The 27,592-nt window shown below is 44.6% G+C and overlaps 2 protein-coding genes and 1 pseudogene across 3 annotated transcripts in view; 1 reads left to right on the forward strand and 2 right to left on the reverse strand.

Moving 5' to 3' along the window:
• LOC106568176 (palmitoyltransferase ZDHHC8B) overlaps positions 1–4,232 on the reverse strand; it is a 33,766-nt gene extending 29,534 nt beyond the window's left edge. For both annotated transcript variants that reach the window (XM_014138276.2, XM_014138275.2), the window contains exon 1: positions 3,871–4,232. In XM_014138276.2, coding sequence (XP_013993751.1) covers positions 3,871–3,974 — 104 coding nt within the window. In that variant the 5' untranslated portion in view covers positions 3,975–4,232. The remainder of the gene's footprint in view (positions 1–3,870) is intronic.
• A 267-nt stretch (positions 4,233–4,499) lies between these two features.
• LOC106568259 (rhodopsin-like) lies at positions 4,500–6,596 on the forward strand. The gene has a single exon (XM_045692745.1). The coding sequence runs from the start codon at positions 4,748–4,750 to the stop codon at positions 5,945–5,947; it is 1,200 nt and encodes a 399-aa protein (XP_045548701.1). The 5' UTR covers positions 4,500–4,747; the 3' UTR covers positions 5,948–6,596.
• A 591-nt stretch (positions 6,597–7,187) lies between these two features.
• Positions 7,188–26,530, reverse strand: LOC106568175 (nuclear pore complex protein Nup155-like; annotated as a pseudogene).
• Positions 26,531–27,592: the final 1,062 nt, after the last annotated feature.

A 27,592-nucleotide genomic window follows, 5' to 3' on the forward strand; every position in this document is an offset into this window, starting at 1 on the left:
TCCTGTTGCCTAGTCACTTTACCCATACCTACATGTACATATACTCTTACAAAAAAACGAGCTATCTAGAACCTAAAATGGTTCATTGGCTGTCTGTCCCCATAGGATAACCCTTTGAATAACCCTTTTTGGTTCCAGGTAGAACCCTTTGGGTTCCAGGTAGAACCCTTTTCACAGAGGGATCTACATGGAACACAGAAGGGTTGTACATGGAACCAAAAAGTGTGACTCCTACGGAAGGACAACGGAAGAACCCTTTTGAAACTTTTTTCTAAGAGTGTAGGTACCTCAATTACCTCGTACCCCTACACAGATCGCCTCAGTACTGGTACTCCCTGTATATAGCCATGTTATTTTTACTCGTTATTGTTATTCATTTTTCACTGTGTATTTATTCCTTGTGTCACTATTTCTACTCTGCAATGTTGGAAAACGACACATAATAAGCATTTCACTGTTAGTGAAACAACACCTGTTGTGTACAAAGTTTACAAAGCATGTGACAAATAAGATTTGATTTGACCAGAAAGAAGACAACGGTCTCTACTCCTCTTGCGAGATTCCAAGATTCAGGACCCTTAGTTTCAACACTAGTTCCACAGATGGGGGAATCAAAGGGCATCGACCAGAAAATCGTGATCCTAATCCGAAACTTCACATATGCTAGAGCACTGGTATTCAAAGTTGGGGTTGCGGGGTTAATAATACTTTTGGGGGGGAACCAAACATTAAGAGTACAGTTTATTTTATAGGACAATACACAAATGTTTTTTATTGAGTAAATGTAGTTATTGGTTCCCTTTATTTTGATAAGAGAGATTTACATTTTTACATTTACGTCATTTAGCAGACGCTCTTATCCAGAGCGACTTACAAATTGGTGCATTCACCTTATTGCCTTAACTTACCTCATTTGCACTCACTGTATATAGACTTTTGTTTTCTTTTTTCTTTTGATGAAAGTGTAATGAATTGAAGGTTATTTGTTGATGTGAAAATCTAAATGTACTGATTTTGAGCTTGTGTCATTAGATTTGTGGTGGAGTAGGAATCACAGATATTATTGTGAAACAAATGGGGTCCCCGCTGAACATTTTTGAATACCACTGTGCTAGAAGACCCAATTGAAACTTTGCTTGAAAAACAACAGAGGAAACTTAGACATATCTGGCTACAGGGGTCAGGGGTCAGTGGACTTAGTTAACAGCTGTTATGGTATTAGGTCTACTCACCAAGGCTCTACTAGCAATCTAGGGGATAATGTTGGCAGTGATCCTCACATTACTAAAAGGTAGTTTTGAGAATACAAGGGTTTCATTCGGGAACCTGTTTTGCTCTAAACTGACCCAGTCTGACTTCTAGGAAATATACCTGACTCTAAGTTCTCAGCATCATTGCACTCTGGAAGAAGATAAAGGGATTTAGGAATAAATTGTGACATCACTTGGGGCATGCTGGTGAAGGCTACAGCTCTGAGAGGTGTGTTTGGGGTCATGATATTTATGTTTCCGGATCAGGACCCAGTTATTAAATCAACCACTGAGCCACATCATCATCCGAACGTTTGAGTTTAGCCTAAGTAGAAAACGGCTTGAGACAGGCCTAACGGTTAAATAGACTCTTAACACAGTCCCCATACCAACATACCATCAAATAGCCTACAGTAGCTCAGATTAAGAGGATCAACATGATATTAGGCAATGAAATGTAACTACCACTGGCGTAAAATACTTGAGTAGAAATACTTTAAAGTACTACTTAAGTCTTTTTTGGGGGGTTCTTGTACTTTACAATTTATATTTTGGACAATTTATACGCTATATATACAAATGCATGTTTCTGCTTCAGCCACACCTGTTGCTGACAGGTGTATAAAATCGAGCACACCGCCATGCAATCTCCTTAGACAAACATTGGCAGTACAATGGCCTTACTGAAGAGCGCAGTGACTTTCAACGTGGCACTGTCATAGGATGTCACCTTTCCAACCATTCAGTTCGTCAAATTACTGCCCTGCTTGAGCTGCCCCGGTCAACTGTAAGTGCTGTGAAGTGTGAAGTGGAAACATCTAGGAGCAACAACAGCTCAGCCGCGAAATGGTAGGCCACACAAGCACACAGAACGGGACCGCCGACTGCTGAAGTGTGTAGCGCGTAAAAATCGTCTGTCCTCAGTTGCAACACTCACTACCGAGTTCCAAACTGCCTCTGGAAGCAACGTCAGCACAAGAACTGTTTCGGTCGGGAGCTTCATGAAATGGGTTTCCATGGCTGAGCAGCCGAACACAACCTTAGATCACCATGCGCAATGCCAAGCATCGGCTGGAGTGGTGTAAAGCTCGCTGCCATTGGACTCTGGAGCAGTGGAAACGTGTTCTCTGGAGTGACGAATCACGCTTCACCATCTGGCAGTCCGACGATGAATCTGGGTTTGGTGGATGCCAGAACATTGCCAGTGAAGGGAAATCTTAACGCTAAATGACACACTGGCATTCTAGACGATTCTGTGCTTCCAACTTTGTGGCAACAGTTTGTGGAAGGCCCTTTCCTTTTTCAGCATAACAATGCTCTGTGCACAAAGCGAGGTCCATACAGAAATGGTTTATCGAAATCGGCATGGAAGAACTTGACTGGCCTGCACAGAGCCCTGACCTCAACCTCATCGAACATCTTTGGGGCGAATTGGAACGCCGACTGCGAGCCAGGCCTAATCGCCTAAAATTAGTGCCTGACCTCACTAATGTGCTTGTGGCTGCAGCAAAGTTCCCACATCTAGTGGAAAGCCTTCCCAGAAGAGTGGAGGCAGTTATAGCAGCAAAGAGGACACCAACTCCATATTAATGCCCATGATTTTGGAATGAGATGTTCGACGAGCAGGTGTCCACATATTTTTGGTCAAGTAGTGTACCTTTACTTCACTACATTCCTAAAAAAATTATGTACTTTTTACTCCATACATTTTCCCTGACCCCCAAAAGTTACACTTTGAATGTTAGCAGTACAAGAAAATGGTCCAATTCACGCACTTATCAAGAGAACATCCCTCCCTGGTCATCCCTACTGCCTTTGATCTGGCTGACGCACTAAACACAAATGACTCTTTGGTAAATTATGTCTGAGTGTTGGAGTGTGCCCATGGTTATACTAAACAAATAAAAAACAAGAAAATAGTGCCGTCAGGTTTGCTTAATATAAAGAATTAGAAATTATATATACTTTTACTTTGATACTTATGTATATTTTACCAATTACATTTTCTTTTGATATTTAGGTATATTTAAAACCAAATACTTTTAGACTTTTACTCAAGTAGTATTTTACTGGGTGACTTTCAGTCTTGAGTCATTTTCTATTAAGGTATCTTTACTTTTATTCAAGTATGACAAATGGGTAATTTTTCCACCACTGGTAACTACTAATGGCCAGCTTTGGGTACAGTATTGTTGAACTGTTTTATGAATAATATTGCATATTGATATGCAAATAAAATTACACCAGAACATTTTGGGGGGTCTTTTTACTAAATAGCTTTTTCTCACCCCCAAAAATTGTGTCATCGTTACACTTCTGTCCGATTGAACGCTACAAAAACACTGGGGAATGTTCTAAATTCCGAATGTGGACGCGCCTTAAAATGTTTATACTAGTTTGCATAGTGCGTGAGCAACATAACCTATTTTATCACAATATTTCACTGGAGAAAGCTAGTTTGGAGTAAACGTGCATGCTCATTGCCTTATCCATTGAATTCTCTTTAAATCTCCAGACCACTTCATGTATGGAATAGTATACTGTAGTTTCGAAAGGGTAGGCCTACATTAGTGTCTGTTATTAACTACTTTTCCTGAAGGAGGCATAGTGGTCAACTTACGTAAATACGAAGAATAAAGTGGTGGACCCAACGAGGAGTACGGCAGCGGTGGACACTGGAATAAACGCGCTGGCTTTAATTCTCTCATCGCCGCTGGTGGGCATTCTGTAGCCTACTTTCCACAAACATCAGCAGTTTATTCTAACAAAACGATTGCACCAAGATAAAATAATGATCCACGATACGACGTATTCCCACTCTTCTCTGTCCTGATCTCTGTCCTGGTTTTTGATGGATCAAACGCAAACGAATGCATGGTGAAAAAGTCCAATGAACTGTGACCGTCTTGGAAATCCCACCGTCCCGACTGGTCCCGAAAAACTTAGCGAAGCCACGTTTCGTGCTGGTCAAGGCTCTGTTTGTGGGCTTTTCGCCGGGGGTAAAGAATGAATGACGTAAACGACACTATAGCAGGCTAGACCACGTTGTGCTGTATTCTAACCAAAAAAATACAACAATTATTTAATTTCATAGCCATACTCTTGATTAAAAAATTTAATTTGCTTTACCATGGAAATGCATTGGTGTCATTAGAAATGGACAATAATGTTGCACTATAGTCAGAGATAGAATATTACACATTTGTACATAATTGACTGTTAACAACCTAAACATAGGCTATTCACACCCTGGTAAAGTATATGGTGGTCAGGTTACTCCTTTACACTGATCCAAGTTCAGTTACGTTTTTCTCTTCTGTATTGGGATACAGTGAGCCTATTGTGTTTTCCAAGTACTGAAGACAAGAAATGTATAGCAAATGTGAGGTTGAGTCTCTAAGGACTTGTTGTTGGGTTGGACACGAAGCATGACATTAACATCCCGTTATACATGTTGAGCCATCAAATAAGGCTCAGACATAGATGCCTCAGGTGTGATGGATGCAAAGGATTGGATCGAAGCCTTAATACGAGGGCTGATGTGCCTAGTAGGGATCCTGGGGAACAACTGGCTGGGTCTCCGCTCTCTCCCTGGACCTAAGTCCCATCTCCGCACCAACGAGCTCCTCTTCATCAACCTGGCCGTCTCCAACCTCATCACCAACTACCTGGTGGACCTCCCCGATACCATGGCTGACTTTGCTGGCCGCTGGTTCCTGGGGGAAGCCTACTGCGGTGTGTTCCGGTTCTGCTCGGACCTGTCGGAGACCAGCAGTATCTTCTCCACCTTGTTTATTAGTGTGTTCTGGTACCAGAAGCTGGTGGGCTCTCTGAAACGTGGAGGAGCTCCGGTCCAGCTGGATAGCCTCCGTCTCGTAGCCTATCTCCTGGCTGGCAGCTGGACAGTGGCTGGGGTCTTCAGTGTTCCACACTTCTTCTTTGTCCAGGTGGACAGTGGGAATGAGAGCCACAAGGACTGTATAGAAGTATTTCCCTCCCAAACTGCAAGGCGGACCTATGAGACTTTGTATCTGACCCTCGCTAACGCCCTCCCCATCGCTGGTATAGTGTTCTCCAGCATCCAGATTGTGATCACTCTGCTAAGGAACCAGATGCGTATCAAGGGCCTGACTTCTGACCATCACAAGGGGACAGATAAGGCTCTACCTAACAAGCGGGAGAAGATGGATGTCTCAGAGAAATATGATGAAACAGGCATCAAGACATCTGATAAAGAGGCAGATTTACCAATAGTTGCTTCTCCAGATTTCCCTCAGAGTTGTAGAAACCAGAGGATTTCAGACATCCGCCCCAACCTGCCTGGTGTCTCCTGCTCTGTCCTACCTTGTGCAGGACCCTCTGTTGTACACAGCTCAATCAGTTCCCCCCTCTACCAGGTTGAGGTTGGTGACTGCAGAGTCAGAGCTTCACCCGATCTCCAGAGGACCTCCCAGCCTCCAGCTAAGCTCAGCCCAGGCTCAGGCACTCAGGTGAGGGCAGCCAAGAGCGTGGTGGCTGTGGCCACTGTGTTTGTGGTGTGCTGGGTGACCCACCTCTTACTGAGGATATCCAGCAACATCCACACGTCCTCCGTAGTGGTGGAGGTGGCCAGCTACATCGCATCCTCTTACACCTGCATCATACCTTACATCTTCCTCTATGGAGTAAAGAAACTGTCTTGCTCCTGCAGAAGGTAGATATGATTATACACACATTGCTAATTTACTGGCATCAACCCAGACCAACTGCTACGTAGAACTGCTGCTCTTTAGGACATCTGTGTTGTCTGAAAATACATTTAAATTCGATTGGCTTATCACCATGATTTCATTAGTGTAATTATACTACTGTAAACAAACAGGCAGTATATACCATTTTTTTCTGGTCATGGCGGGGCTGCTCTGGTCTACTTATTGCCCCTGCCCAGCGGAGGGGTGGCCGGCAGCGCCTGGGTAGACGAACACACCCTATAAGTAGATAAGAGCTGGCTGTTCCCTCTCTCGATTGAGCATGCCAGTGATCATGAAGGAACGAGGAAGCATGCTCACGTGACAGGGAATGCCCACTTACGCAGACAGGAACCTTGACCATTCTTTTCAATGGTAAACGGCCTTAGTGAACTATATTATTTATCCACCATCTTTGATGTATATACTATCACATCTAGGTGAATATCAACGAACTCTAACTACTCTCTGAAAGATACAACTAGGGTGGCAGGTAGCCTAGTAGTTAGAGCGTTGGCCCAGGTCATTGGTTTGAATATCTGAACCGACAACGTGAAAAATCTGTCAGTGTGCCATTGAGCAAGACACAACCCTATAAAACATTTCACTGTACCTATCTGATGTGACAATAAAACCTATTTTTGTCAATGGTGACTGAATCACAAGGATGTTAATGTTGTCAACCCTGCAGAATGTAAGCTACATAAAATACACTATAGATATTACACACTATAAAGTTTTTGTTAACAAGCATTTCAACTTCGAGTTTAATTTAAGTGCTTCATGAGGTTGGGAAATCAATTCTGCATCTCTGGAGCAGAAGCTACTTTAATTATTTTGTTTCCAGCAAATTAAAATCAAAGGCCCGTGCCTGAGTACTTGGGAGAAAAACATCCAGCAATAATTACTACGTTGCAGTGACAGCTACCAGCCCTGAGGTACAATTATCCTCCATTAAGGGTAATTATGTCAACAAAAACAGCAGGGACACAAAGTATGAACCTTTAAGCTGGGGAACTTTGTTAATTGACAACTATGATGTTGAGTGCTATGATGTTGGTCCTGCAGTGAAATCACTACAGTTACCATAAATGGATCTCTGAAGATTCACTTGTGCAAAAAGTGTATTTTTTATTATACTGAACAGGTTGCAGGTTATCATACTTTAAAAAAAAATAATAATAATAATAACAAAAAACTTTCAACCAAAGAAACTTGACACATTTTAATGATTCAATTTATGTAAAATTGCATGCCTAAGTTGTCAGACTAAAGCTATTTGAACAGCACCCTTATACAAGGCATGGATCAAGGACTTCTGGCATAACCACGAAATCTCAGTTGAGTTCAAGATACATAATCAGACAAACACTCAAATGCTACTTAACTAGTTAGCAAAAAGCAAACAGACTGTTCAAGGTGTCTGGTCATTTAGAAAAAACAAACAAAACATGTAAAAGAAGGGTTTAGTTGTCATTGTTGTTAAACCTTTGGCAGAAGAGAAGGCCTTCCGAGCGTAATATTTGGAGTACAAATATTCCCCTTTGTATTACAGAGAGGTTGATTGTATTTGGGTTTGTCTGTACCAATCAGCTTAAAGTCTTCTTGACATCTAAACTGGGGGGGGAGAAATAAAAAGGGGCTTAAATGAGTGGAGTGATTAAGACAGCGTCCCCAAATCACAATGTCCATGTAACAAACGGAAATTTTTATGACTTAATCCTGGCATGTAGCGGGAAAGACATCAGCATATGGATTTAAGTTCAAACAAAATGACCAAGCCATCTGAGAGCAATCATGTAAGTGCATTTCTCCTCAACATACGTACATTCAATATTTTACCCACATAAGAACAGTAACTCCATGATGTGGATTTAAATGAAGATCCCATCCCTGTAAAGTATTGTGCTCTCATTCAGTGTCTGAACAACAGTTCATGTTGTTTTCCCAACATACATTTTTGTGAGACCAATACAATTCCCTCAGCCACCAATAAGTGGTTGTCCTAACCTCTTAACTTCTAAGTTTATTGTTCACAAAACAAAATTCATACTATACTTATAAACTAAGTTAAAAACAGGATGTAAAACATCTGAAGATAGGGGTGTAGAGTGAGCTGGTCAATACCCCCCTCTTCATGAGAAATGTGGGGGTGTTAATCCTTTGAGATGTAACTGCAGTCAGAGACCAAACTGTTCTCAATGTCACTCCACTATCAGAAATCAGCCACAACAGAAGATATACAAAGAGAGGAAGGGAATCGTTCAAATCATGTTATTCACAACTGTAAACCTCTATCAATCTTGAGGTCTCTGTATTTAGCACTCCAAAAGTAGTAGTGTCTCAATCTGTCCCTTTAATTGAGGATCCTCCCGTGACCCCTGGAGACCTTAGTGAACTTTCTCCAGCTTGGCCTGCAGGGCCTTGAAGTTGCCGATGGCGAGCTGCAGGGCAGAGTTGGGACTCAGGGACTGCAGCTCCACCAGGTAACCACAGATGTTATCCAGACACACATTAGTGAACCGCCGTCTGAAAGGGACAGAGAGAAATATGAGTAAGACAGTGCATATTAGATACATTTCACAAACAATGACATTCTCATTACTAAGTAAACAGGTTGATATGTTTCCAAATAAGGAGCATTTATAATGGAGACAGGAGAAAAGGTTAACACACTTGGTGGTGGGTTAGTTACCGGTCATATGCTGGTACTTTGCTGGGATCTTCCACGTATCCTGACAGCAGCACATGGATACACTCTACCAGGTGGAGAGGCTTCTTTAGACGCTGCCAACACGGATCCTGGGATACACACAGCCAGAGTTGGAGACATTCAGTATTAAGTGTACAGCGCCATTCCTTATTAACTAATACTCACGTTAAACAGGTGCAAAATCTGAAATTCATAATTACCCTTTATTATTAAGGGTATCTTTATCTATTCATATCAACGGGGGGGGGGGGGGGGTAGCACATGAACACGTCATAAGCCCTGATTTTATTTATTTTTTATTACAGGAAATTACCCTCAGCCTCGTGGCAAAATGTGTAGGATAGCAGGAAATTAGCTATGAAATAGCAACAAAAAAAAGAAATCTCTGCCCCAAGGCAACAAAATAATCCAATAAATAAAATAATTGGACGGAGCCGTGCTCGGACCTTGCGGGGTACCCCGCAAAACTGCGCTACGCCACTGTTCTTATCCTATGCCTGCCAGCTGTAATTGCCCTTCAGGGATGAATAAAGTTTATGAAATTGAATTGAGAGATATACCCGTGTCTTGAAGAGTTGGTCGTAGACCTCCAGCAGACGGGGCAGCTGTAAGCCTATCTCCTGCATGGTGAACGTGACGAAGCCCACGTCCCAGTTCAGACGACACACATCCTGTTCCAAAAACTTCACCAGGAATTCTGGATGCACAAGACAGAATAGCGACATTAAACAATGTGCACATGCAACAGATCTCTGTAGTTCAATGGTAGACAAGCTACGACAGGCCACAGCGTTGGTGGACAATTAGGCAAAACACAGATTACACTTCCAGTCCTTACAGAGACACACCTTAGAGACATACTATGCATGTTGACTTCATGAATTGCTAATGTAATTACACTAAGTGGGGATGTTTTACATACAGGAAACTCTGTAGAGAAATCATGGGGTAAATGGATGGAAAGTAGACCTGGGGTTTTACCTAGAGGGAAGTATCTGGGTGTTCCAGCATTGATCTTTCCAAGAGACACCAGTTTGAGACTCAGAGCTCTCATTCTGTCAGCTGGACTCATGGCCACACTGTCACCCAGCTCTGGAAGAAATAGAAAAAGTAATTTGGGGTATTTGGAAATGGAAGCCCTTTATCTACTTCCCCATAGTTAGATCATCCCATGGATACCATTTTTATGGTTTACAGGAACAGCTAGCATTCTGCAATTGCACTAATGCTAGTTAGCAACTTCCTTCAAACGGCACGCATAGACATAAAAATGGTATCCACGATGCCAAAATCCTGAATTGTCCCTTTAAGAAATAGTTCAGAATGCAATAGAAAGTTCTAAAAGACCAAAGCGTCAGAGACAAACGAGTGGGATGACATCAGGTGCTACCATGTGTATTTGTCTGTACACACCTTTCTCCATGACCTCCTGCCACAGAGAGTGCACCAGGATGGGGTCAGAGTGACCCGCACAGTGGATGATGGCCAGCTTGCATTCAGACAACCGGAAGTGATCCGCAAACTCCCCATACAGCTAGATTGGAGGACAAAGGATAGAGTCTTTAAAAAACAATTAGAGTCAAGGATAATGTTAGATATTCATGCACTGTTACCTTGGTGATGTCCATAAGCTCTGAATCCAGTTGTGACACAGCTCCCTGTACAGAGGGATGCTGGGAGTACTGTCTGCTCAGAGTATCCTGGATCTGGACCTGAATACGGACCACCTGGGAGGGATGAAACCATATCAGCTTGAGTTTTAAAAAAAATAATCTAAGCTGGTAAAAGGGTGAAAAATCTAAAAACCTAATAAATTCGTGAATAGTTATTTGAAGTTTAGAGCTCCCCGTACCTCCATCTTAACTCCAGTTGGTGCAGGAACTCCCCTTCAGCTCCCTGGGCAGAGATGCAGGAGGAGCTCTTGGCTGACAGGATGGCCCTGGAGATGTACTCCAGCCTCTGCTTCAGAGAGATCTCAGTACTGAACAAACAGAACCAACACATTTATACTCACATTTAACATTTCTCAGAATCAACAAGAATGAGGACATTTTCATGACTGTTGGAGAGGATAAAAATAAAAGCCATTTAGCCGACACTTATCCAAAGGAGTGTCTACATGTTTTTTTTAATGGGTGTCCCCAGAGGGAATCGATCCGTAGCCTTGTTAGCACCGTGCTCTACCAACTGAGCAACACAGGACCATTGTGTGCAAATGGCCCATCATGTATAAAGACTCGTAGCCTGTTAGGCCTTTTACCTGAGCATGTCCGCAAGCCTGGTCAGGACGCGAGCTGCCTTCCCAAAGCTGCGGCTCTTCTCATAGTATCTCCACAGCAGGTCCATGTTCCGCACCTTACTCTGCTCCTGTTTGATCATGTGCATCAAGTGTCCCTCCAGGTAAGGAGAGTTCACCTGGATAGACCACACAGACCGAGTGTGAGGATAATATTAAACCACCAGGCCACACAAGGAAAGATCAGTTAAATGCATACACTTATCCACAGAAAAATTCCAGAACTAGGCATCTCAGGCTGTGACTGCGGGACAATGCCAGAAGGTTCTTACCTCCAGAAGCTTGTCGGTGAGGCCAGCCTGTATAAGCCAGTTGTAGAGGGCTATGTGGAAGAGTTCATCCTGTGACCTCTGGGCCAGACCAATAATCTGCTCAAACTACCAGGGAGAAAGAACATCATGATCAGCTTATTCATGAATTGAGGCCAAAATCTTGGAACTAACACATTCACATAAAAAAATAAAAAGTAAACAAAATCTTGCTATTGCCATTGGGGGCAAGTCTCCTCCCAGCAGCACTCACGTGGGCAGTGGCGTCCTCGTTGCTCAGCATGTTAGGGTCAGAGGTCATGACAGGAGGTCTTGGCTGCTTAGGGACGCTGGGAGACTGAGGTGCAGCTTTACTTTGGTTCACCAGCTCCTGCATGGTGTCTGTGATACACTTATAACATGACAACCTATAGGAGGAGAGGAGGGGGTGGTCAGTCGATGTCAGCACAAAGGAGAAAATAAAGGGCCCGGACATCCCTTAGCAGATATCTATTACCACAGTATTTCATATTCAATGTGAACAGGTAGTAGGTCACCTCTCCTGGAAGGCCAGTGCTCCAGCCTGATCCTCCTCTGGCTCTCCGTTCTTATAGAAGTGAGGTCCCAGGCTCCTTCTTATCCGCTGCAGTCAGGCACAGCTCCAGCACTCCCTCATAGAAACGCACTGAGAGGGAGAGAAACATTGTTAGCATCCATCCACACAGTAAGCATTAAGAGTAATATTTACAGGGTGCAATGTTAAAGGGAAATTTCTAAGTTCCAAATTTATGTTCATCTCCAGCCCAGCACAATGTCAACATATGTGAAAATGGCATATTTCTGTGTTTGTGGGGGGGAAAAAAGTGAGGAAGATAAGTATTTCCAATGACAGGGTGCATCATGTGATTTTATCCAATGGTGTGTAGGCATTGTCTACTAATTGGTTGATGATGTCATTGGAAACACTTATCTTCTATCTTTTTGACTACAAAACATAGAAACACGCCGTTTTCACATGTTTGGGTGGTCCTGGAGATTACGACTATGGAGATGAAAAATCATTACAATTTTCCTTCATCTTATTTTCTTACTGGTCCGTTCATACTGGACCAAAAATCATTTCTACTGGCCCGGACATGGTGTAGTTTCTAAATGCATTGGGGTCATGCAGGGTCTCTATATTGGCATGCTTTCTCTCCATATGCAGCTATTATTGGCTACATTTAGTTATTATATGTATAAAAAAGGCTTTTAGTTATTATATGTATAAAAAGCTGTGTAATATAATTTTGCAATGCAAGTCATTAGTCTATTCTTTAGAATTGCATTAATTTGTTTCTGAAGTGTCATTTCGAGAATATTTTTTTAATAATTAGGACACTGCCCCTTAAAACAACTGTGTTCCAAAAGAGATAAACCTAGCTACAGTAGGCTAGCTGAGACAAATGCTAGATCAAATCAAATGTATTTATATAGCCCTTCTTACATCAGCTGATATCTCAAAGTGCTGTACAGAAACCCAGCCTAAAACCCCGAACAGCAAGCAATGCAGGTGTAGAAGCACAGTGGCTAGGAAAAACTTTCATTTGAAGACTAGCAACAGTAGCATGTTCACTATTGAAGGTTTACTTTTGTAAATACCTTTCCTTAACTAAAATAAATAAGCTGAGCGAGTAGATTGATGGCATCAACTCATGTACGGCTCGAGAAGTTGACTCGTGGGAGCGTGATGGTGCTTGAATGAACAGCCAATCATATTGCTCAAATAAAAATAGCATGACTTTTCCGCATGTAGTCTTCAATAGTAGACTGCAACAGAGCAGGTAAATGTTGAACTGGATCGCAAAAATGCACTGAGAATTTACTGGCCTGATCGGGCCAGTGACTGACGAGATCCACTGGCCCGACATGTTTTTACTGGCTCCGGGCCAGTGTGATGGCAGCCTTACCCTGTCTGTACTGGGAGCAGACCAGTGGCAGGTCTGTGTGATGGCTGATCAGCTGGTAGAGCTGTAGTGACTCTCTCAGTGTTCTCTCCTTATCTGTCCTAGTCTGGATCTGTCTGGAGCCCTGCAGCAACTCATTAGCCTGGGAGGGAGACATTCAGTTCTCAGGTACTGTTATACAGGGAGAAACGAGGGCAGTGGATGCTACCAAAGTCTGCCCACGGACTAAAATCTGATGCAATGTCTGTTGCACATCATCCCTGTCATATAGATAAATAAAACAACTGGGTGTGAGTATACTCTACCTTTGAGCAGATGCTGTCATCACTGCTGTACAGTAGGGGGCAGATGTCTCTGAGGTGGGTGCTTATGGCATCTACAGAGGCAGAGTCTTTGATGAAGATGTTGATAAGGGCTGTGATCAGGGCTCCAGTCAGCTCCAGACCCCGGATCACCACGTCCTTAAAACTCACCCCCTTCATCTGGTCCTGGAACTCCTAGAACGCAAGGCACAGAGGGGTTACAAACAGGATACAAGAGAGACATCTTGACAAAATACTTGGATGATTAAACAATGGGATGAATCAGTCAGTGATTTACAGCACAATGTATTCCTGCACATCCTGAATATCCAGCGCTGGTTTCCCCGGGCACAGATTAAACCTGGTCCTAGATTAAAAATCAATCCCAATGGAGAATGGACTAGGGTTCATCTGTGTCTGGGAAACCAGTCCCCAGTGAAGTCATGGACCTGGAACTTACCTTGGGTAGTTCAGAGACAATGAGGCTGAACTGGTGGTCACACAGCAGCTTCCACAGGGCCAGGGTCTGACAGGAGCGATGCACCAGCTGCTGGATACCCTGCAGGGACATCTTCTCATAGACCTGAGCCTCGGCTGGGGACGGGGAGAGGATAGAAATAAGGATTAGACAGTCAGAGACCACAAAATAATTCAAGAACAGTGTGTTCTTAATAGTGTTATGATTATACTCAGACCCTGCTGTAATTCTGGTTGCTCCTTGATGTGGATGGCAGTTACCTTTAACACCCACACATTACTTACTGTGGTACTTCCTCTGGAGTTCCTGCTGAACTTGCTGAGAACTGGCTCCTCCATCAGGCCGCATGAAACCTAGCAGCCGCTGCTGCAGATTGGCTGGTGAGCTAAAACTGTAGAGCATAAGATGTCATTCAAACCGTATTTATTTCACCCGATGACCATAGAAGTGTAGCTATATTTCCCATAAAGTAGCCAGCCCAGGGCTTGGCCACGGGGAGACGCAGGGCCCAAGGGTCTGTCTTACCTGGCTGCACCCAGAGACGAGGGGCTGAACTGGGAGTTCTTATCCAGGAAATCCTTCAGACCACGGAGCTCCAGAAGAACTGACTCCAGATCAGATGAGCTGGCTGTGCTTGCCAACTGGGAGAGAGAGATTGACCCTCATCATCCTCAAATTAACTTGCAAAGGAGGACTAATTTGCTGTTTATGTAATACTCACAGTCTGATTTCCTTTAATGACGATCTTCTCAACAGCAAGACTCCCGTCCCAGATATTACTGTTAATCAATAATGATAAGTTAACTTAGTCAAGTGACTCAAGCCATGACATAAGTGACACATTAATGTTTCTGAGTCCAGTACAAAAGGTAAAGGGATAGTTCACCCAAATAAAAATGATAATATCAGTAACTTGACTTGTATAGGATTTGTGCCACAAATGCTAATAAACCAAAGCATGGATTGATGTCATACCTTGTCCAAAGACCGCTTACAGGGTAAGGACACCAACATATCATTTTGTAATTTGGGTGAACTATCCCTTTAAACATGCCAGAAAATTGTATTTCCCCAGTATGGAGGTGAGACCTGAGTACCGTACATTGTCCAGGTGAGGTGACTCACCCCAGTATGGAGGTGAGGCCTGAGTACCGTACATTGTCCAGGTGAGGTGACTCACCCCAGTATGGAAGTGAGGCCTGAGTACCGTACATTGTCCAGGTGAGGTGACTCACCCCAGTATGGAAGTGAGGCCTGAGTACCGTACATTGTCCAGGTGAGGTGACTCACCCCAGTATGGAAGTGAGGCCTGAGTACCGTACATTGTCCAGGTGAGGTGACTCACCCCAGTATGGAAGTGAGGCCTGAGTACCGTACATTGTCCAGGTGAGGTGACTCACCCCAGTATGGAAGTGAGGCCTGAGTACCGTACATTGTCCAGCTGAGGTGACTCACCCCAGTATGGAAGTGAGGCCTGAGTACCGTACATTGTCCAGCTGAGGTGACTCACCGCAGTATGGAAGTGAGGCCTGAGTACTGTACAGTACGTTGTCCAGCTGAGGTGACTCACCCCAGTATGGAAGTGAGGCCTGAGTACCGTACATTGTCCAGGTGAGGTGACTCACCCCAGTATGGAAGTGTGGCCTGAGTACCGTACATTGTCCAGGTGAGGTGACTCACCCCAGTATGGAAGTGAGGCCTGAGTACCGTACATTGTCCAGCTGAAGTGACTCACCGCAGTATGGAAGTGAGGCCTGAGTACTGTACAGTACGTTGTCCAGCTGAGGTGACTCACTACAGTATGGAGGTGAGACCTGAGTACTGTACAGTACGTTGTCCAGCTGAGGTGACTCACCCCAGGATGGAAGTGAGGCCTGAGTACCGTACATTGTCCAGCTGAGGTGACTCACCCCAGTATGGAAGTGAGACCTGAGTACTGTACAGTACGTTGTCCAGCTGAGGTGACTCACCCCAGTATGGAAGTGAGGCCTGAGTACCGTACATTGTCCAGGTGAGGTGACTCACCCCAGTATGGAGGTGAGACCTGAGTACTGTACAGTACATTGTCCAGGTGAGGTGACTCACCCCAGTATGGAAGTGAGGCCTGAGTACCGTACAGTACATTGTCCAGGTGAGGTGACTCACCCCAGTATGGAAGTGAGGCCTGAGTACCGTACATTGTCCAGGTGAGGTGACTCACCCCAGTATGGAAGTGAGGCCTGAGTACCGTACATTGTCCAGCTGAGGTGACTCACCCCAGTATGGAAGTGAGGCCTGAGTACCGTACATCGTTGTCCAGCTGAGGTGACTCACCCCAGCATGGAAGTGAGGCCTGAGTACCGTACATTGTCCAGCTGAGGTGACTCACCCCAGTATGGAAGTGAGGCCTGAGTACCGTACATTGTCCAGGTGAGGTGACTCACCCCAGCATGGAAGTGAGGCCTGAGTACCGTACATTGTCCAGCTGAGGTGACTCACCGCAGTATGGAAGTGAGGCCTGAGTACTGTACAGTACGTTGTCCAGCTGAGGTGACTCACCACAGTATGGAGGTGAGACCTGAGTACTGTACAGTACGTTTTCCAGCTGAGGTGACTCACCCCAGGATGGAAGTGAGGCCTGAGTACCGTACAGTACGTTGTCCAGCTGAGGTGACTCACCGCAGTATGGAAGTGAGGCCTGAGTACCGTACATTGTCCAGGTGAGGTGACTCACCCCAGTATGGAAGTGAGGCCTGAGTACCGTATTGTCCAGCTGAGGTGACTCACCCCAGTATGGAAGTGAGGCCTGAGTACCGTACATTGTCCAGGTGAGGTGACTCACCCCAGTATGGAGGTGAGACCTGAGTACTGTACAGTACATTGTCCAGGTGAGGTGACTCACCCCAGTATGGAAGTGAGACCTGAGTACTGTACAGTACATTGTCCAGGTGAGGTGACTCACCCCAGTATGGAAGTGAGGCCTGAGTACCGTACATTGTCCAGGTGAGGTGACTCACCCCAGTATGGAAGTGAGGCCTGAGTACCGTACATTGTCCAGGTGAGGTGACTCACCCCAGTATGGAAGTGAGGCCTGAGTACCGTACATTGTCCAGGTGAGGTGACTCACCCCAGTATGCGTGTGAAGTAGACACTGATGCCGTTGTGCTTCCCTGAGAAGACCACCTCTGGCCCAGAGGACAAGCCAGCGATGGGCATGGCTGGTACATAGGGCGTAGACACACTCTGGGGCATCATACCTGAGATATTGTTGTCAATGGCAAAAAACACACACACACACACACACACACACACACACACACACACACACACACACACACACACACACACACACACACACACACACACACACACACACACACACACACACACACACACACACACACACACAAATGTTTAAGTAATTCACTCAATGTTGCCAATATTCAGTGGGTGAATGTGTCAGTGGAGGCTGCTGAGGGGAGGAATAATGCTTGGAATAGAGTCAATGGAATGGTATCAAACACAATAAATGTGGTTTCCAAGTGGTTGATACCATTCCATTGACTGCAAGGCACTCGGCAATCATATGGAGGGAAATGAGGGTAGTGTACCTGGAGCCGGTGTAGCTAGGAAACTAGGGTTAGGAATGGGGCTGCTACCAACAGACATATGGGATCCTATAAGAACAGGCAGGGAGTCAGACAAGTGATGCAGACAGACAACTTCTCATTCAAATCTGTACAACTTACACAAGGGATTTCCACTACGACATTATTGCCATTTGTTTTAACATGCCAATGGGAATTCATATAATGCTAAAGTGCTACAAGCAGAAATCCTTCCTCAGATGCCCCTCACCTGGTACAGGAGAGCCGAACAGCGCTCCAACACTGCTAGGAGCAGAATGAGCCGAGTGGAACCTCATCTGAGCCTCTCCTCCATACCTAAAGAAGGCTCTGGTGGCCCACTGTGACACCTCTCTGTCGCAGGCAGCACTGGAACAGGACAGAATCAGAGCAGTGGCACACGCCTGCTCCTCCTGAGGAGAGGATTCGATCAATAAACAGAGAAATAAAGACAGTGTGTGTAGGGGTACTTGTACTAACAAGACATTGAGTAATGAGATTCATACCCTGTGCAGTTTGAAGAAGCGTTCGACTTCTTCACTCTCTCCACCAGTACCGCTCACCAGTAGGCGGCGCAGCTGGTCCACCGGCCGCAACTTGTGGAAGATGTGACTTCCCTGGAAGACCATGATTAACAACAAGTTTATAGATTTTTGCCTTTGTTCACAAAATTACAGACAGGACTGAACAAGTTTCATCGACTGTGAATTTACAATGCCATTCACATGGTACAAACTAAGCTGTAAAATCTTGACTGTACCTTGGCAGAGAGAAGGACAAACTTCTGTGGAGGGACATTGTGTTGCTGCACCACGACAGGAGTGTCAGTGAGGGGAACCTGATCCTTATTCAGGGGGGTAGAGATTTTAGGTGCTTTCTCCTCCTCGATGGCACATAGCGCCCAGGAGTGGCCATCTACATTGGACATCATCTGAAATTAAATACACCGACAATATGCGCTACAATATTTTTTTTTAAGTCAAAATGCAAAAAATTATCAAAATCATAGCATATGTGTTGCAAATAGGGTTCAGAGGTGGAAACTTTCCGTGGGAATATATGGGAATTAACGGAAATATATGCAAATTAATACCATTTAAAACGTAGATTTTTGCATTGGATATATTTACCATATGGAGACAGAAACAAACTTTTACCTTACCATAAGTAGACATGATTTAATCACTTGCAATTCTTCCAATAGAAATAAACAATTTAGTTATGAATTTAACTTTAATTAAATGAGTTGACTCTTCACATGGGATGATTTCACTGAACAACAAAAGGGAATATCGAATGATCCACGCATCTCCCAAAAATGTTTTCAACATACATCTGTAAAATGATAGTCTAGAAAATAAATCTTTGGTTGTCTTCTCAATGTCCACCTCTTGAACATCAGACTCTGAAGCCTCATCGTCACTTTCCAACCTTGTTGAGGATGGCTCGTTGGCAGGCTCAAAAAGCCATGTCGGCAGACTGTGGTATGGCCATTTCTTGGAGAGACTCCTTCCCCTCCAGGAGACTGTCAAACATGATGACAACACCACACCAACGGGTGTTGCTGGGCAGATTCAATGTGGTGCTCTTATTCTTCACTTTGCTTAGTGAGGTAGATTTCTCCTATAACTTGATGACCCTTCACATACCTAACCATTTCCTTGGCTCTCTTGTAGAGTGTATCCATTGTTTTCAGTGCCATGATGTCCTTGAGGAGCAGATTCAATGCATGATCAGCACAGCCAATGGGTGTGATGTGAGGGTAGGAGCCCTCCACTTTAGACCAAGCAGCCTTCATGTTCACAGCATTGTCTGTCACCAGTGCAAATACCTTCTGTGATCAAAGGTCATTGATGACGGCCTTCAGCTCATCTGCAATGTAGAGACGTTGTGTCTGTTGTCCATTGTGTCTGTGCTCTTGTAGAATACTGGTTGAGGGGTGGAGATGTAGTTAATTATTCCTTGCCCACAAACATTTGACCACCCATCAGAGCTGATTGCAATACAGTCCGCTTTCTCTATGATTTGCTTGACCTTCACTTGAACTTTGCATCCAGCAAATGAGTAGATAAAGCATGTCTGGTAAGAGGGGTTATGCTCGGCGAAGAACGTTCAGAAATCTCTTCCAATACACATTGCCTGTGAGCATCAGAGGTGAACCAGTTGCATACACAGCTCGAGCAAGACATTCATCAGCATCTCTGACTACGTTCCTCCATTGAGTCAACAAACTTCTGATACCAGGAGGACCATGAGCTGTTGCTATCAATAAGGTGTCTGATTCATCATTTTCACCTCGAATAGAAGTAGTGGGACTTTTGTCAGGTTGCTCGTTGTGAGTGCTGAGGGAACGTTATGCACTTGGCCAGATCATTCTGCATCTTTGTTGCATTCTTCACATATGATTTGGCACAGTATTTGCAAATGTACACAGCTTTTCCTCCTACATTAGCTGCAGTGAAATGTCTCCACACATCAGATAGTGCTCGTAGCACTTTCCTGTAAAGATTAGAATTTTTTTTGTAAAAAGATAAATAAATACAATTCCATGTACAGATAAATAGTTAAGCAGTTAGATTAAACAACTCCTTGGTAAGATAAATGTTTTAAAATGAAACATGCATACTAACATCCCTCAGTTAGCAGACTCAAGCAAGCTAAAACCCACATGGTAGCGAAACCTAACTAGCAGAAATTGTTGATAAGTTAGACTTTGCTGTAGGCTACTATTTACTAGTTAACAAAAATCATGTCATATAAAATATATTCACCCCACCCAGTATTGTAATCAAAACTTACCAGAAAGCATGCAGTCCTTGGCTCAGACAGTGTAGTAGTGTGGGCTCAATAGCATCTCATTAGTGCGCAAGATCTTGAGAATCAGCTGTACATGTGATGGAAGACTGCACTGTGCATGCAGAGGGTTGCAATTCCATTGAATTGGGGATAGTTTAACCAAAATATGCCACAAGACCTAGAATTGCCTTATGCGTATCCCACAAAAAAGGTTCACTGTTATAAGCTGACTTTTTTGATTAATTTAAGTAAAATTCCCGGGCTTAACTTCCCATGGAAATTTACCGGAAAGTTTACGAACCTTTGCAACCCTAATCGCAAAGTAAACTCGGTTTTGACAGGACATCAAAGTGTGTGTGGATCTGGTGTAATACTTCTTACTATGACCCTAACATGCTGACCAGACCGAACACGTCGCGTGCGAGAGCGTCGCAAAATACATTTTGAAATCCATGTTATTCAATTATTGCACCCACACTGCTCGCGCGCGTCTGCAAGGGCTAAAATAGAACTCCTTTCTATTTCTGACGCAGATCGCGCTGAAAGTCCTGCCTCTCCCATCTCCTCATTGGTTTATAGAAGCAGGTACCCACGTGCCATCTCCTCATTGGCTATACCCACATGGGTGATTGAAAGACGGAACTGTTTTGCCGGACGTCGTGGTAATACTATGAATGTTTAGATGCCAATCAACATATAAGTTCAAAGATGAAAAAGCTTGGAAGGAGGAGAAATGATTCGGTTGGCCGTTTTATGTGTGGATTAATTGTCGGAGTAGAGGACCTTGTGCATTTCAGGTAAAATAACAACTCAATGTTTATATCCCAGGACAAATTAGCTAGCAACAGCAAGCTAGCTAAATAGGACTAATTAGCAAGCTAACTAGCTAAATTGCCATACATGTTTAAAGCTTTTCGACCTGTCCCCAAATTAATGTCATTGGTTCAGAGTTTGTTTTGATATTTTAACCTGCGTGTCGTGATCACGTTTGGTGTAGGTTTGGGTTCCGTGTAACTGTCAGTTCCCACCTGTGCCTCCATCAGGGGTTTCTTAAAGGGGAAGGAGTCGTGGTTGATACACCACAGGATGTCACTGTCCTCAGTCTCAGAAGCTGCCATCAGGAGAACTCCTGTAGGGATCAACACCAGAGAGACACAAGTAAACCTTTAAAAAGGGGCAATCCGCTATTGAATCACTAACAAAGCAGCCACCCTGTCTCCGTTTTGGTAAAATTCTGAGGGATGGGCTTGGAGAAATGTATAGACAGAGCTAAGGATGCAAGGACTGACCATCCATAATATTACAATTATAGTTTTACGCATGTTTTGAGGCTACACAGTGTTTGTTAACAAACAGCGGAGAAAAACAACCTTATATATTTTGGGTTCTGATGGGGTACAACAGTTGAACTAAGTTCATGGGGCATTTATACAGTGCATTCGGAAAGTATTCAGATCCCTTTACTTTATCCACATTTTGTTATGTTACAGCCTTATTCTAAAACTGATTAAAATGGCCCCCCCTCAATCTACACACAATACACCATAATGACAAAGCAAAAACAGGTTTAGACATTCTTGGAAACATATTAAAAATTTAAAAAAAGTACTCAAACCCTTTACTCAGTACTTTGTTGAAGCACCTTTGGCAGTGCTTACAGCCTCGAGTCCTCTTGGGTATGACACTACAACTGTGGCACACCTGTATTTGGGGAGTTTCTCCCATTCTTCTCTGAGGATCCTCTCGAGCTCTGTCAGGTTGGATGGGGAGCATCGCTGCACAGCTATTTTCAGGTCACTCCAGAGATGTTCGATTGGATTCAAGTCTGGGCTCAGGCTGGGCCACTCAAGGACATTGGGAGATTTGTCCAGAAGCCACTCCTGCATTGTCTTGGCTGTGTACTCGGGCTCATTATCCTGTTGGAAGGTGAACCGTCGCCCCAGTCTGAGGTACTAAGCGCTCTGGAGCAGGTTTTCATCAAGGATCTCTCTGTTCATCTTTCCCTCGATCCTGACTAGTCTCCCAGTCCCTGCCGCTGAAAAACACCCCCACAGCATGATGCTGCCACCACCATGCTTGGGATGGTGCTAGGTTTCCTCCAGACATAATGCTTGGCATTCAGGCCATAGAGTTCAATCTTGGTTTCATCAGACCAGAAAATCTTGTTTCTCATGGTCTGAGTCCTTTAGGTGCCTCTTGGCAAACTCCAAGCGGGCTGTCGATCCTTTTACTGAGAAGTGGCTTCCGTCTGGCCACTACCATAAAGGCCTGATTGGTGGAGTGCTGCAGAGATGAGAGAACCTTCCAGAAGCACAACCATCTCTACAGAGGAACTCCAGAGCTCTGTCAGAGTGATCATCGGGTTCTTGGTCACCTCTATGACCAAGGCCCTTCACCCCCAATTTGGCCGGGCAGCCAGCTCAAGGAAGAGTATTGGTGGTTCCAAACAGCTTCCATTTAAGAATGATGGCGGCTACCGTGTTTTGGTACACTTCCCCAGACCTGTGCTTTGACACAATCCTGTTGTGTCGGAGCTCTACAGACAATTCCTTCGACTTCATTGCTTGGTTTTTGCTCTGACATGCATTGTCAATTGTGGGATCTTATATAGACAGGTGGTGCCTTTCCAAATCATGTCCAATCAATTGAATTTACCACAGGTGGACTCCAATCAAGTTGTAGAAACATCAAGGATGATCAATGGAAACAGGATGCACCTGAGCTCAATTTCGAGTCTCATAGCTAAGGGTCTGAATACTTTTGTAAATAAGGTATGTTTTTTATTTTAAATACATTGGCAAAATAAAACCTTTTCGTGTTGTCATTATGGGGTATTTTGTGTAGATTTATGAGATTAAAAATAATATTTTTTAGAATAAGGCTGTAACTTAACAAAATGTGGAAAAAGTCAAGGTGTCTGAATACATTCCGAATCCACTGTAGGTTATATTTTTCAAAAATCAAATGGGTATATTATACATTTAAGTTAAAAAAAATTACATAGCAACTGCAGATTGACCCTTTAACTAGGGCGATGCTCGAGAACCAATTATAAACGGATAGCATTGGAGGCTCGTGGGAGGAGCTATAGGAGGATGGGCTCATTGTAAATGGCTGGAATGGAATTAATAGAACTGATTGAAACGTGTGGTTTCCATATGTTTGATACCATTCCATTTATTCCATTCCAGCCATTACAATGAACCTGTCCTCCTATAGCTCCTCCCACCAGCCTCCACTGCAGGATAGCATACAGACTTCAGTGGCTTTACCTTTGATGTACAGAGCCTTGTGGACCTTAGCAGGTTTCTGCAGGGTGGAGGAGGCAGAGAAGCCTGGAGTCAGGCGGACATGGACCAGAGCTAGCAGACTAGGGCGTGCCGCTGGGTGCTTGGCATGCGGTGGGGCAAAGGGAGTAGTGCTGAAGTAGAGACGCACTCCTAGAAGCACAGATAGAGAGCTAGAGTAAGGTCTTTGTTTTCATTACAGGATAAGTGTCTACAATGTCAGTCCGTCTCCTTACCTGTGTGAGTGACAGCCAGCAGGTGGCAGTCGGAGGACTCAAATCTGTCTATCACAGAGATCTATATGATGGGTTTAAACACAGAGCGATCAATGGTCCTATAGAGAGATATAAAATAACAAATAGATTCATTTGACCTGTTCTTAAGCAGTGATAACGTTTGACATGGGAGTTTTGCCTAGCCACCGTCCTTCTACATCTGCATTGCTTGCCGTTTGGGGTTTTAGGCTGGGTTTCTGTATAGCACTTTGACATTGGCTGATGTAAAAAGGGCTTGAAGTACATTTTATTGATTGACCATTCACTAGCCCTCTGGATATTATCCAGAGGTGAGGAGTTGCAGACCGACCTGGCAATGTTTCCTGCTGCAGCCGCGATGGAGCTCTGTGACATGGCCGCCACACGGCTCAGACCCTGCCCATCTGCACCCAGGTCATACACCTGGAACACGCAGCAGCTTTAAACTCAAGGTCCTATTCAGAAGAACCTTTTCAAATGTCTGACAAAGTTCTAACCAATGCAATGTCATTCTGCAAATACACATATGGATATTTACTACAGTGCTACCATTCAAATTGTTAAACTCTTATGGGTTATATACCTGTAGAACCCCCTTCTCTGAGCGGGTGAAGAGAGTGTTACGGGAGTTGTCAATGGCAATCTGCACTACCGGGTCTGTGGAGCACAAAGATAGAAATGTGATGTGAAATTTAATTTAAGAACTAGAGCGTAACACAAGAACATTCCAACTCCACAAGGAGCCTGAAAACTATCCTTACCATCCTCAGAGAAGGAGAACTGGAGCAGAGAGGGGACGAGGAAGGACAGGCTGCTTTTGGAGTGGTTAATTTTCCTGCAGCGTTGGCTGAACCAGCCTGCCTCGGCCTGGTAGGCTACCTCATATAGGCAGCCATCTTTCCCTGCCAGGAAGATGCGTCCCAGATCAGTGGAGGTGATGGCCAGGTGGTAGGTGTTGTCTGTGGGGATGGAGTACAGCGGGTCTGGGAGCAACTGTATCCCTCCAGACATGCTGTCATTCAACACTGACAGAGGGAGAGGAAAGAGATTAGATGAGACATTTCTGAAGTAGCCCATGGTGGGTCAATACTAATACCAACAACACAACCATGTCAATATAAACCAAATCAACCAATTTCATAACTGTTGCTGAATTGATGACACCAGGGGTATTGTATTGTGTCTAGTGTGTGTGGTTCAGGTATAAGGGTCATCATTACTCACCTGCCTGAGCTTTAGGGAAGCTGAGCCCCAGGATCACCACATCCACAGGAGTGGCTAAGACCAACAGGAAGTGGATGTGTGGCTGGAAAATCCCTGCAGGAAAATATTTATCCTGTGGGTTAAGTTAAGCCAAACACCTACAAAGCTGTTGTGACTTTGAATACAGGAAACACAGCTCAGGTAAGAGTTCTGCAATTTGACCTGCTTTAGGTTTGACCAGCCCCACGGACAGGATGGTTTCACTGAGGCCGTCAAAATATGCAACATCCCCCCCTGTAGCACAGACAAGAGACAGAGAGAGTGAAAATGGGTCCATGTTTTCTGCTACTGCATAAAGTGACTTTATTTAAGAGTGCTTGGTACTCACCCATCCTCATAATTCCACATGAAGATATCGTTGTCAATGGTGAGCCACGCCCGACAGATTTCAGGAAAAACTCCCATCATACAATTGCACTGCATATCTGTTAGGGGGAGGTTAAGGGCTAGGCAACTTTTCTGAAGTGGTAGGTAGTTTTACATAGACAGTTCATATAACCCTCCACCGGCACTTCTGAGTTCAACTGGTGAGACCTAGGGAGAATCTCAATTGCATACTCATCGCGTCCTCGCCCCATTCTCAAAACCCATTAGAGAAGTTCAGAGGATAGGAACCTCTGGCTTTCTAGTCCAATAGGTTTTGAGGAGGAGAGAGGACGCAAGGAGTATGCAATTGAGATCTTTCCCTAGACACAGCTCCCTCTGTGTATTCTCTGAAAAGGATACGGCTGAATTGCTCCACCAGCTCAGGTGGTAGGGGAACCCTGCGGACTGCACTGAGCTCAGGGAGGTTTGGCACACTGAGCAGCCCAGGTTCCTGAAGAGGGTAGTCCATGTCTAACCCCCCAGACAAAGATGGCATGTCTGCAACACAAAGGGGGAGAGAAAAAATAAAATCACCTTAGCACAATTTGGAAAGTGATGTAAGCGCCGAAACGTAGCTAGAGTCTCCCTAGACACAGTAAGGCTACAGCCAAGTATTATGGCTAGAATGACCTGTGAGAAATCGATTTGACAAACGTGGACAACATACAAACTTGCACCATTGATCACTTGACCATTGATCACCATTGATCACTTAAGAAGCTCTGAGAGGTCAGGGAAGCAGCGGTCTTCCTGAAGGTGTCGGTCTATGATCCGACCAGAGCTCTCCAGCGCGTCGGCAAGGGCAGCAGCAGGACTGCTGGGTCCTAAGGCGGACGGCATCTGACACTGAGCGACTGATGAGATTCACCTGAGAAGATGGAAAGAATATTTCAAATCAAATGTCACATACGCCGAATACAAACAGGTGTAGACCTTAGTGAAATGCATACTTACAAGCCCTTAATCAGTTAAGAAAATATATATATAAAAAATAGAAAGAACAAATAATTAAAGAGCAGCAGTAAATAATAATTGTGGGGCTATATGCAGGGGGTACAGGTACAGAGTCAATGTGTGGGGGCACCGGTGTCGAGGTAATGCATACATACAGGTAGAGTGATTCAAGTGAATATGCATCGACAATAACAGAGTAGCAGCAGGAGCGGGGGGGGGGCAACGCAAATAATCTGGGTAGCCATTTCATTAGATGTTCAGGAGTCTTATAGTTTGGGGGTAGATGCTGTTTAGAAGCCTCTTGGACCTAGACTTGGCGCTCCGGTACTGCTTGCCGTGCGGTAGCAGAGAGAACAGTCTGACTTGGGTGACTGGAGTCTGACAATTTTTAGGGTCTTCCTCTGACACCGCCTGGTATAGAGGTCCTGTATTGGGCCGTACGCACTACTTTCTGTAGTGCATTGCGGTCGGAGGCAGCAAGGTTGCCATACCAGGCAGTGATGCAACCCGACAGGATGCTCGATGGTGCAGCTGTAGAACCTTTTGAGGATCTAAGGACCCATGCCAAATCTTTTCAGTTTCCTGCGGGGGAATAGGTTTTGTCGTGCCCTCTTCACGACTGTCTTGGTGTGCTTGGACCATTTTGTTGGTGATGTGGACACCAAGGAACTTGAAGCTCTCAACCTGCTCCACTACAGCCCCGCCGATGAGAAGGAGGGGCGTGCTCGGTCCTCCTTTTCCAGTAGTCCACAATCATCTTTGTTTTGATCACGTTGAGGGAGAGGTTGTTATCCTGGCACCACACAGTCAGGTCTCTGACCGCCTCCCTATAGGCTGTCTCGTCATTGTCGGTGATCAGGCCTTCCACGGTGTTGGAGTCGTGCCTGGCCGTGCAGTCATGAGTGAACAGGGAATACAGGAGGGGACTGAGCACGCACCCCTGTTGAGGATCAGCGTGGCAGATGTTGTTACCTACCCTTACCACCTGGGGGCAGCCTGTCAGGAAGTCCAGGATCCAGTTGCAGAGGGAGGCATTTAGTCCCATGGTCCTTAGCTTAGTGATTCGATTTGAGGGCACTATGGTGTTGAACGCTGAGCTGTAGTCAA

This window comes from Salmo salar, chromosome ssa13 (genome assembly GCF_905237065.1).
Source record: "Salmo salar chromosome ssa13, Ssal_v3.1, whole genome shotgun sequence".
NCBI lineage: Eukaryota > Metazoa > Chordata > Actinopteri > Salmoniformes > Salmonidae > Salmo > Salmo salar.